The 12,606-nt window shown below is 40.2% G+C and overlaps 1 protein-coding gene across 1 annotated transcript in view; it reads left to right on the forward strand.

The window, feature by feature from the left end:
* LOC147619811 (putative zinc transporter At3g08650) overlaps positions 1-3,397 on the forward strand; it is a 52,036-nt gene extending 48,639 nt beyond the window's left edge. The window contains exons 2-5 of the mRNA XM_086825652.1: positions 821-1,105; positions 1,967-2,095; positions 2,185-2,282; positions 2,399-3,397. Of these exons, the coding sequence (XP_086681778.1) occupies positions 821-1,105; positions 1,967-2,095; positions 2,185-2,282; positions 2,399-3,218 (1,332 nt within the window). The 3' untranslated portion in view covers positions 3,219-3,397. The remainder of the gene's footprint in view (positions 1-820; positions 1,106-1,966; positions 2,096-2,184; positions 2,283-2,398) is intronic.
* Positions 3,398-12,606: the final 9,209 nt, after the last annotated feature.

Here is a 12,606-nt window from a genome sequence, read left to right on the forward strand (position 1 = left end):
TCATGTGCTGGCAGGACTTAGTGTAAGTACAGCCAAGAGCGTGAGCCAGAGTTGGGCTCATGGCAGATTCTAAGCTAGACACATGGGTGGTAGGTGTATTGGTTACAGAGTTTAGACCAACGACTTCTGGTATGGTGAGCTGTGATTAGTCTTCTGTAGAGCACTGAAGTGATGAATGGCCCAAATCTGCTCAATGGTGGAAACTGTCACACGCATGATGATGGAGAAAAACTCGGGGTGGATGAAAATATCACTCGAAACAACAAGAAAAGAAGGGTGTAGAAAAGAACACTCAGTGGTATTTACTATTCTGATAATGCAAGTAAGTGCATTGTGAAATGGGTCAAAGCAGCCAAAATAACTTTTATAATGCAAGTAAGTGCATTGTGAAATGGGTCAAAGCAGCCAAAGTAACTTTTAATATCATCATTGCTTACCTCACCTTGTAATTTTTAAATCTTCTTACACTACCCCGAATATGTCATAAGACCCAGGCTACGTAGGCCCATCATTAATGCCTGTCGGTTTTTGGATGGGGGTCTCGTAAAGGCAAGTGGTATGGGCCCTCTGACTTCTCTCTGGGGCTTCCTTCTGGTGACCTGTCTGGGGCTTTGCTCTTGCCGAAGATTTCGCCATGCTACCTGCAGATGGTTGGGGCCATATCCCTCCCCTGTTTGATGGGGATGAAGGTTTGTTTTGAGAGAGCCTACGGTGAAAATTACTCTCGATTGCATTCCAGTGTGGATACACTTTTCTGTTGTTCCTGTAGTGCCCGTTTTGGGACTGTAATAATCAGTATATACTTTTTTTTTTCTTGCAGTTTCTGGAAAAATATGGCGAGGTTAGCATGCTAGACCTCAAAGGAGCTGATGCAAAGAAGATGATGCTGGTTATTGGCATCATGACACTTCACTCATTTGGCGAGGGTTCAGGGGTAGGAGTTTCATTTGCGGGTCCGAGAGGGCTTCCGCAAGGTGTTATGGTAACCCTTGCTATTGCAGTGCACAACATTCCAGAAGGCTTGGCTGTTAGTATGGTGCTAGCATCTCGTGGAGTCTCTGCTCAAAGTGCTATGCTGTGGAGTGTTTTTACTTCTTTGCCTCAGGTACGTTCTTTCAAGACTCAAAACAGATGAAAAGCTATGTGATTTTGTTTGTTGGATTTGACTTCTGCACTATTGCCTGAGCATTTTCAAGTTCTTATTGCAATAGCTCTTTAGGCAGGTGGCATGGGCGCTCTGACTTTAGAAATCGTGGTTCTTGGCTGATTAATTGAGTTTTAGGTCGTGTCCTCATCTAGACACCTACAATTTTCATGGTGGATGGTTCACAGAGACTCACTTGTGAGTTTCCTTGTGCCTTACGGACATGGAGATGAAGCCTGGACTAAAATGTTTGCATAGTTCCACCATGTATTGCATCAAGTTCATGTATGAACTTGCCTAGTCCAGGATAGTGATGCACAGGTGGAAATGTGTGTTATGTTGAGGAATGGGTGGAATGGGAAAACGCCTGGGCTTGGGAATTTTCTTTGACTAGGCCCTTGGGCTGTCCACAATGGCCATGGCTAATTGCTCATCATTGATCTCTGGCACACCAAGTGCAACCTTGCCCCTTGGTGTTTATGTGGCCCTTCTGCTGTTGTGAACAAATGAGGGTCAGCTGGTCCATGGTGCATCAGGTGCAGGCTTGTCTGTTATTGTAAAACTTTTTTTTTGCTTTCACAAAAATTGTAGTTGTTTCTTACCCTCCAGACAACCTCTCTGCTGGCATGTTCATCACCCTCAGGGTGGTCCGCTGTAACAGTGCTGTACAAGTCCTGACCTCTATTTTTCCAAAATTTTGAGAATATATGAATCAGTTCTTTTTCGACCGAAAGATTTAATGCTAGATGTTGGATCAACACATCACTTGCCTCTGGAGTTGTCAAAGAGTCTGATAGTTTTTTTCTTTTTCTGTGACTACAGCTTCTGGTCGCAGTCCCTGCTTTTATGTGCGCAGAAGCCTTCCAGAAGTTCCTGCCATCTTGCATGGGTTTTGCAGCAGGCTGCATGATTTGGATGGTTCTTGCAGAAGTTATACCCGACAGCTTCAAGGTGAGTTTTGAATGGATAGCAAAAGCACTGAAATTCATAAGGTTTTCGAGCTCTTTTTTAAAGAGATTGCAATGTAAGCATCTTCACAGGAAGCACACCCCCAACAAGTAGCTTCTGCAGCAACCCTCTCGGTTGCATTTATGGAGTCATTGAGCACAGCCATGGAGAATTTCGATGAAGCACCACGGTGGGTTTACATTTAAGTTACTGTTAGACTGATTTTTTTGTCCGATTGACGTCGCGTAGATGTGTATTCAAAATAGAAAGAGAGACTGATTTTTCTGTCCAATTGACATCGCGTAGACGGGAGAGCATGACGGCATTTGTAGTTTCTCTTCTATTTGGACTGGGGCCTTTTCTTGGAGGGATAGTGCTCGTGACAGTGTCGGGCTCTATTAAACTATCACAATCATTTCTTACTGGAACTTCAACTGGTATAAGCCTCGTTTTGTTGGCTTGGCGTCCCCTCCAGCTATGGTGGGGAGGCAAGATGAGTGCATTTTTGGTGACAGGCCTCTTCTTTGCTGGTTCCCTCCTATACCATACCATTGAAACCGCGCTCCTCCACAAGATGACGTTGCGCAAAGTGATAGACAGGGAGCTTATTTGTCCTGTGCCATTCGGATCCGTAAGCCCCATCTCATCTAAAGCTTTTCTTGCATGTGGAGCTGTGGGTCTTCACGCCTTTGCGGAAGGCCTTGCGTTGGGTGTGGCCGCGCCAAAAGCTTACGGGCTAGGCCGACACATGTTGCTGCCTGTGTCTTTGCATGGGCTACCGAGGGGTGCAGCTGTGGCAAGCGCGGCTTATGGTGCCATGGGGTCATGGCGTACTGCACTATTGGCTGCTGCGGTAACTGGGTTTGCTGGGCCACTTGCAGCCATAGGATCGATTGTTACCGGAATTGATTACAATGGGCTCGATTATTGGATGGTGATTGCATGTGGAGCTCTGCTTCCGGCATTTGCTGGTGATCTGTTCCGCCGTGCTTTGAAGCTTCATTCGGCAACTGCTGTGTATGGGCTGTTTATGGGGCTGGGTTTTGCAAATATTTGCTTGGCGAGTACAAGATTGGTTTGCTTACATACCCCATATTGCAATTCGGCACCCGAGGCTGTTACATAAAATGTATCACTTTGTAAAACCAACGAATTCAAAAGGGGTATTTCAAGTGGGTGGTTATACTCTCACATGGATCTCAGAAGAGGAGGCCTCCCAAGAGTGTAATTTATGTGGAAACACTTATAAGCATCAATGTAAAAAATTAAATAGAAACACTTACATGGCTCAATTTTTTTGAATCAGCCCTGGTTAAATGACAAGCTGGAGCAATCAAAGCATTTCTAGCCTGCGTCCTTGATTTCTGCCATACTTCTGGTGATGCTCTTGATCAAGGATTATCTTCCCATCTGAACACAACGGTTTCAGCATTGCTATTAAATTACTGCATGTGGTAGAAAGAGGAGCTGTCCCTTGGCTTCAAAGACGATGTGTAAGGTCAAATGGGTGTATTATAGCATTCAGAAGATGCCCAAGTGGATTAGTGCATAGTAAAGTTGTGGTTAGGTCTTTCTGATGCCCAAGTGGATTAGTGCATAGTAAAGTTGTGGTTAGGTCTTTTTTTTTTCTTTGGTAAATCTTCTAATGCCAAAGGATCTCTCTAAGTATTTACTCTTTGGGGGGCATGAGTGCCACCATTGGGCTATAGCCATGCTGAATTATTGAGAGTTGGAACACCCCCTTGGAAAGAGAGTAGTAATTTCACACCCATGTTGCTCCCTCCTATGCCATGTAAATGTGCCCATCTTAATTGTAAGCATCTCGCCTCGCCACCTTTAAGAATTTCATGAGAATGATTTGAAGCAACACACACCTAGTGTTCCACAGCTCAAAAAAACCACAAATAGGAAATTTAAACCACTCACAGTCTTTGGCATGATAAAAAAAACCTCTCTGCATAATAAGATGTTTAAAATCTTCAATTGTACAACTATATACCTTCAAAAGCCTTTTAACATGTAAATTTGAAAATTATGCGAATAGGGGCACACAATGAGCGATAAATAAAATTCATTAATTAGTTGAATCGAAAAACCTAAGGATCAAAAAACGTTACGTATTAAATTTTTTAGATATTAATTATTATTTTTTAATTTCAACGGTTGCAAATTGGTGATGTCTCGCAGGAGGCACGGACTCGTTGCAAATGGATCCTCTCCTCCCTCCCTACATTATTGTGTTCGTTTGACGCTCTGATAGTGCTATGGAAAACAATGGCCGTTCTCGGATTGAAGACATGCTGAGGATGGTGGACGATAGCGCCAGCTTCAGTGACATGGTATTCGTGTGCGGCGAGGAAGGAGAGGAGGTTCCGGTGGCCGCGTGCTCCCCCGTTTTCGAGATCATGCTACTCCGAAGCGGGATGGCGGAGTCCAAGCTTACCAGGATCGTTCTACCGGAAATGAAAGACCCCGTTCGCCACATTTGCATGGAGTTCGTCTACACCGATAGCGTCCGAGAGAGCAGCTTCGATTGCACCATGGAGGTGGTGGCTCCCGTCGCCAAGTTCTTCCTCACGGAGAAACTAGAGGAACTCGCCATGTAAAGCCTGGATTTGGTTCCTCCTTCCGCAAAGCCATTGTCGGTGGGAAGCCTCTCCGCCATCAAGAGTGCCTACAGACAGTTGGCCAAGCGCTACCATCTGGACGTGTGCCCTGGCTCGGACTTGGAGGCGTCCACGCACAAGTTCTTAGCGGTGCAGGAGGCCTATGAAATCTCGTCAGATCTGAAGCACCGGGCGGACTACAACTTCACGCTGCTGCATCCCTTCTGCGCCCAAGCCCTTGGTAAGGGTGGGTTCCCCTCGAATTTCTGCATGTCGCAGCGGAGGGGCAAGGCTACCCATGCCCGCAGCAAGGCCTCGGTCGGCTGGAAGCTGCAGTGGGAGGCGCAAATCAACATGCTGAAGCAAAGGCGACAGTCGGGTCCGTTTGCAGCTGACACAAAGTCTAACTCCATAGGAATTTTCTTTGGTATATTTAAAAAATATCTGTGGTGACAGAATTTTGATCGGCCTTGTCTCTGTGGAGCTATGATTTTTTTCGAATAGGAAAGTGAATATATGTATTGAAGAGAAATTAAATACAATATTTGTGAGGTCAATCAAGGCTACATATAAAGAGCTGAGCAATCAAATTGAGAGAGTGTTTTCTCTTGCCTCAATTTGGTTTCCCAATTGTGAAACCCAAATTGATGAAGGTTTAGGCTCGAAGGAGAAGGCCATGCCATTAATTTCTTATGCGTGGTTATGTGGGCAATAGGTGTTGCATTTAGTACACAAAGTACAAATAGAATTTGTAAAATTTAAAAACTTACATTCTTCTTACACCAAATGGAAAAAAATTTTGCTTTTAAAACTTACCACCCAAATACATTTATACCCTACAAAATTGCAATTTGTAATATCCTTCTCATTGGTAAAATTTGCCATTCACCTACCATTAAACCTCCTCGGTTTTTGGTGAAATGCCACACCTTGGCTACCATTACCAAATAAAAAAGGGTGAAAGCAAAGGTATGCACAAGGATATCACATAAGATTTTGATTCTTAAATTCCATGATTTTTATTCTCTAGAATGCATTTTGCTGATGCATTGTTCATGTGACTTCATGTAGTCTTAAATCTCATGTACTATTTTATTCATAGAATACATTAAGTGCATTGAGTACTTCCAAGTGTCATTTTTGTAATATTTTATTTATAAATCTCATGTCACTTCATGTAGTCTTAAATCTCATGCAATATTTTATTTATAGAATATACACTAAGTGAATTGAGTACTTCCAAGTGTCATTTTTGCACTCGTACATACTCTGCAAGAAAGGGCACGCTTTGAGTTCCATATTAATGTCCTCAAATTCATTGTTCTTCCTTGCTCTATGATGACAAATTTTATCGTCTTGACTTACACAACTTAAATTATAATGTTTTCGTTTGTTTTGAAAACTCTCTCTCTCTCTCTCTCTCTCTCTCTCATTGCACCGTGAAGTTTCAAATACATACACACAAGTTCACTCTAAAATCTTAAAGTTTTTAGTTTGTTTGAACTCTCTCTCTCATTGCATCATGAAGTTTCAAATACCTAGAAGTCCACATGTTGGATCGCTTCTACAACCATGGAGGTGGACCTTCCTACAAGCTAAATATGGTAGCATTTTATAAAATGTCTCATTACTTCTCTTTTTAAAAGCATGTTTGTAAGTAGCATTTTATAAGCATGTCTCATATAAATAGACATGAACGAAGCTTTTTTGAATAAAAATATCAAGGAGAAGGTTTTTGAATAAAAATATCAAGGAGAAGGTGTGTGTAATGCAACCCCCAAGGATTTGTGATCCTCGATTTAGAAGATAAAATTTACGGTTTGAAATAGGTCCCTTGAACATATTACTAGTGAATTGACAATTACTTGTGAGTATTGATCTTTTGAAAAGCCCATCATATGTATATTTATATGTTTTCTTGAGAAAGATAGGTACATGATTTTCCTCATTTATGTGGATGCCCTCACTTCAACGGGGAACCATGAAGAGAAGATATTGTAAACAAAGGAGATGTTAAGACAAGGTTTGGAATTATTTTGCTACACACTATACTGCGTTGAGTGCTTGTTGTAACCATCAGTCAGATAGTTTTTCTCTTATTCTAGCAAGAGGAACCAATGTGCAAGCTTCTATGAAGGAGATATAGAGAAGATGTGTCACACGAAGGAAAAAAAGACATTGCATGGGTGTTGCAGGTCTACAAGGGGTGGATGAAGGATGCTACGAAACCTAAACTGTGATACAAAAACTCGAAGCAAATTTGGATGTGGTGGGTGATGAGAAAGAGAGGGGGAAGATGACAAATAGAAAAGGAAGATCTTGGAGAGGTGAGGAATGCAACAAAGGAGAGAATAGAGGGGAGGAGGAGAAGTAGGGAGGAGGATTGTGGGAAGAGGTATGAGGGAGGGAGGAGGGAAGGAGGTGAAAAAGGAGGGAGGGGAAAGGAAATAAGGGAGGGAGGGGGAGGTGATGAAAGGAGAGAAAGTGAGTTTTGCGTAGAGGGAGGTGCTGAAAGGAGAGAAAGTGAGTTATGCATAGAGGGAGGTGCTAAAAGGAGGGAACGTGATTATGCATATAAAAAAGAGGGAAAGTAAGATATGCAAGAAATGAGAATTTAAAAATTTGGAAAGTTACATGTGCAATAATGACACTTTAGAAGTGACTCTTAGTAGCTTTCAAAAGTGACATTTTAGCCTTTAAAAGTGACATTTTACAGGTCCCAAATCTTTGACTCACACTTTTTGAAGGGCAGGGACCACCCAACCATTTTTTCAATATGGCATCCTCTTATTAGACCCTTTTCTAATCCTCTTTGTAATCATGCATGCTCTTAAAGGGCCCGTAGAATATCTCAACCTTCTCCTAATGCATTGGTGGTTGCACCTTGATAGGATCCTTCAAGCACTCGAAATAGGTCATAGAATACATACTAGTCTAATGAATAATTTCAAAGAGTAGAAGAGAACAAAAAGTTGAGAGACAAATAATGCGAGTGATATTTTTACTTGTGGTCTCACTTTATATACACAAGATAAGTTGGGAATACCAAGGCTAAGGTCACATATGAAAATAAGGTATGAGTTAACTTTACACTGCCACTAAAAGTAACTAAACTTATAGGTTACCATCTGTAGTTCCATTTGCTACCAAATCTTTCATGCATTCTCAACCAATTTACATGATTCTCTTCAACCATTGAATTATCATAGTGTGCTTTTCTCTTTAGCCATTAAATTTGCATGGTTCTCTTTAGCCGATTGAGCGTACTTTCCTCACCATCACATATCTTGCTCTCTTAACTGCTTTTGATTCATTGGCTAAAGACTTTTTTGAATTCTCCTCAGTCCTTACCTCTATTCCCTTTTACCACCATTCAACCAAGGCAAGCTCCCTTAGCCTAGTTTAGATGGCAAGGCCCTCACAAAGTGGCTGATTAACCAATGAGAGCTAGCCCATAACTACTACCCCACCAACATTGGATAAAGTGTGGCATTGATCATTTGGTCTCACTGTGAGTACTTGTGTCATGTTTGGCGTCTTCTTTAGATGATTAAAAATAAGTACCTTTGAAGTATCATAAAGGTACTTAAAAGTACCTTTGAAGATCGTGACAAGGGCTCAATATAAGCAATTAATGCAACCATGTCCATGATATCTTATGCATTCACAACCCCCTAAAAGCAAAAAAGGGAGAAGTAATAGGGATTGTAAATAAAGGCAAGGCACCCAGGTTAGTAGACGATGATGAAGAGGACGAGGAGGTGCCAAAAAAACACTAAGCATTGCTTAAAGAATTCCTTGAAGATTCTCTCAAAAGCTAAAAAATTCAATGCATATAGAACAAGAGACCTGCCTAGCCTCAAGGATGAAGAGCACTATTTGCATTATGTCAAAGCCTTGAGGGGTTCTATTCCAACTAGAAGGATCTAATGAAAAAACCAAACCTTAATGTCATCACATGAAATTGCTAAAACTTTAGCAAAAGACAATCCCATAGATTTAGCTTCGGTTGATTCCAAATTGCAAAAAGACTTTCAAGTCTAGACAAAGAAGACGAAATAAAGCTATATGTGGGATGAATCAATGAAGAATTTCAAGAAATTAGTTCCAATGATAGTGCCCAAGAAGAGGACTGGAGAAAAGTCCATTCACATTTCAGGATCTATAAGATAGAAAACATGAAGGTGTGTACACCAACACCTCAGTCATTGTTGCTAAAAAATAGGCAAGAGTGGTAAGTTGTATTTTAATAATTTGTTGTATTGGTTAAACAAGATGGAATTGCTATATGGGGTTTATATCCTTATATGAAAGAAAGCATCAATTGTGTATCTTAAATTGCTATATGGGGTTTATATCCTTATATCCTTATATCCTTATATGAAAGAAAGCATCAATTGTGTATCTTAAATTGAACATTGTTGTTTCATGCAAAGGGAAAAATCCTAAGGAGTCAGTCTACGATTCTTGGTAGATAAAGTCAATGACAAGTTACCTTTTAGTGTGACGAGGAAGAGGAAGAAGATGAGGAAGATGTTAAGGATCAAGACGAAGATGAGAAGGGTGCCAAGGTTCAAGAAGGTGAGGAAGAAGTTTTTGCTAGCAAGTATGAATTGGATGAAGATGATAGTGATGGTAAACCACCATCTCCTCTCATCACATAGCACATGGATCACAAATCCCTACTCAAGAAAGAGAAAAATTTCACACTTATTGCTCATTTTCCTAGTAAGATTATTCTAAATAAGATTAATAGTTAATAATAATATTTTGTATATAGATAAGTAATGTAGTAGGTGCATAAAGGGTTAACCTGCGATGGCTCCAATGCGAGTGAAGCTACTTTCATCATTGAATCCTTTGACACCACTTAAGTTCAAAATCCCAAGAACTCACATGTAAACTTCAACAGTTGGTCTCTAATCTATAAGAACATTTTCTCAATAGTTTTTTACACGATGGATGTCAATAGGAGAGGAAAAAATGAGTGAAGTCATCAAAGCAACAATTCTTGATGTTGTAGAAGGTAATTAATCTCAACAAGTAATATCTAGATAATTAACATTTTTTACCTAAATTTTATATATGATGTCTAATATACATTCCAGGAGTCCTAGCCTCTCATCTGCAAAGTATATCCATCAATGTAGAGGCAGATGTAAGCATGTCGAACCAACCAAGTACATTTGAAAATGTTGATTGATATAAAAATGGATTCATATATAACGTATAGGAAATACATCAAAAGTTAATTATTCATAGAGGAAGGCCAACATGAACTATACATTGGTAGTGAAAATATTTCTAGGATGGTACATAAACATTCATCTCTTTATCCATTCTTTCGAGAAAAAAATAGTAAGCTTACTTCTAAATACATAATTATATCTTTTCTAATAATAATTGAGTTTTCAGTAATCAATACAAAGTGGTTTTTCTTTACTTCAGGAATTTGGACACAAGGAAAAATATAAAGATGTTGGTTAGCAACCCTGTGAAAATGGGACAGGCCATTAGAAATTTGAAAGTAAATAAAGAATATATTAACCTCCGTGAAGCCCTTCAAGGTAATGCTATTATCACAGACATCTTTAGAATTTGAGGAATTGATTTAAATATAGGCTTCCACATGATGATCGTGAAGCTATCCACTCGTGGGTCTGTGCTTAGTATTTATACAGACACAACCCCTACATGAAATGAGATTGGTGGTGAGTGCTTTTAAAGATAATAGATTTCACAGGAAGAGTATTTCAGCATACTTACAAGTGTCTATAAACTATATTGCAGAGGGCGAGAAGATAAGCAGTATTTATTTGACCTTGCATCCATTGTACTTGATGACAATGGCACACTTGTTGTCATTGGGTCAATGTATTAAGTGACAAATATGTGCTCCAAGGTAGAGATGCAAAAGGATACAAAGTAAGGTGCCTCCTTATGTACGTTACAATACTGAAGAAGGGAGCATTCGTGGATCTATGGTGAGTCATAATATTTTTATGTTGTTTTCATGCTTTAATAATATATGCTTAATCACATTTGTAATCACTAAGCGTGTCACTTGAGTAGGTCTATAGTCTCATGTGTGTACATTTTACAAGCCTCCTAGGAGAGCACAAATTTGAGCATCCCAAGCTAGATTTTGTGTATGATACTACCTATCCTACCCTTTGGAAGAAATCAATATATGGAAGGGTTTTGCTAGGTACAACTTGAAGGGATTTAAAAGAACCAACTATAGGAATGTATCATTTGATGGCACTACATTCATACGAACATGATGGTGATATTTGTAGGATGGATGCAATGAGGTAGAGAGATATGGACATTGATTCTAAATACCTTCATAAGAGAATTGGATTTAGTGTTGGCCTATATACTGGATTTTGCATAGGAAGCTCACTCAAGAGGATTGCGTGTAGTTTGTGTAGATCCAAATGAAGTAGTTAAATTTACTCTAAATGAATTAAGATTGTAAGATAATTTTTACTTGATTGAAATTTGGAAGCATTCAAAAGTTTCATGTTTTTGATTGCATAAGTGAAATTACTTTTCTTTATCTTGATCTCTCTCAAATTTAGTGGTATCATAAACACTATTCCTATGCCTCTCTTGTATTGATGTCAATTCATGTGGTTTTTGTAATGATGGTATTGATCACTCTCGAATGCTTAGTTTATCTTTTTTCTCTTGAATGTGAAAATCATTTAAATGAATTTTCTTTGCCAAAATAATGTCGTCTCTTGACATGAGGGTAAAAAAGTAAGATTACAACAAGAACAAACATCATACATAACTTGTCTGCATAAATGAACGTAATATGTTGTGATCAATGTGTGTGTGTGAGAGAGAGAGAGAGAGAGAGAGAGAGAGAGAGAGAGAGAGAGAGAGAGAGAGAGAGAGAGAGAGAGAGAGAGAGAGAGAGAGAGAGAGAGAGAGAGAGAGATGGTAGGGGAGAGAGAGAAGGGACAGTGAGAGACAGAGAGAGAAAAGAGATAAGGGACATTGAGATAAGATATATATATATATATATATATATATATATATATAGAGAGAGAGAGAGAGAGAGAGAGAGAGAGAGAGAGAGAGAGAGAGAGAGAGAGAGAGAGAGAGAGAGAGAGAGAGAATAAAGATATAGAGAAGAGAGAGAGTGAGAAGATAGATTGCGATAAGAGAGAGATAGAGATAGAGAGAGAATGAGAGAAGATAGATATAGAGAAGGGAGAGTGAGAGAGAGAAGAGAGATATAGATATGGGAGAGAGATGGTAGGAGAGAGAGAGAAGAGAGAGGGAGGGGGCAGAGAGAGAAGGAAAAGTGTTCAAGGGAGAGACAGAGAGGAAAAAAAAGTGAAGGGAGAGTGAGACGCGAGAGAGAGAGAGAGAGAGAGAGAGAGAGAGAGAGAGAGAGAGAGAGAGAGAGAGAGAGAGAGTGGTAGGAGAGAGAAAAACCCAAATTTTATGCTTTTTAGGCCCTCTTAGAGAAACCCGCATAGAAAACGTGAGATGGAGTACTATATCTTGCTTGAGAGAGAGAGAGAGAGAGAGAGAGAGAGAGAGAGAGAGAGAGAGATGGTAGGAGAGAGAAAAGGGAGGGAGAGAAGAGAGTGTGATAGAAGAGAGAGAGAGAGAAATAGTAATAGATAGAGAGGGAAAGGGAGAAACTGGGTTGGAGGGGAGGACCTAGGATGGGCTCGGTTGGGAGGTGGTGGGGACAATTAGAGAGAGAGTGTTCAAAGTAGAGAGAGAGAGGTAGCCAAGAAAAGCTTCCTCATTGACAACCCCCTCTTGTATACACCGCACGTTGTATTCTCTTACACATTTCTAGTTGGGTAAGTCGCATCTGCGCCACTAGGAGGTGACACTAGCAAGGATACTGGTTGTGGGGTTGCAGCAATGCTGGCACTC

The sequence above is a fragment of the Cibotium barometz genome, chromosome 32, assembly GCF_041138505.1.
Source record: "Cibotium barometz isolate CiBa-2024 chromosome 32, ASM4113850v1, whole genome shotgun sequence".
Classification (NCBI taxonomy): domain Eukaryota; kingdom Viridiplantae; phylum Streptophyta; class Polypodiopsida; order Cyatheales; family Cibotiaceae; genus Cibotium; species Cibotium barometz.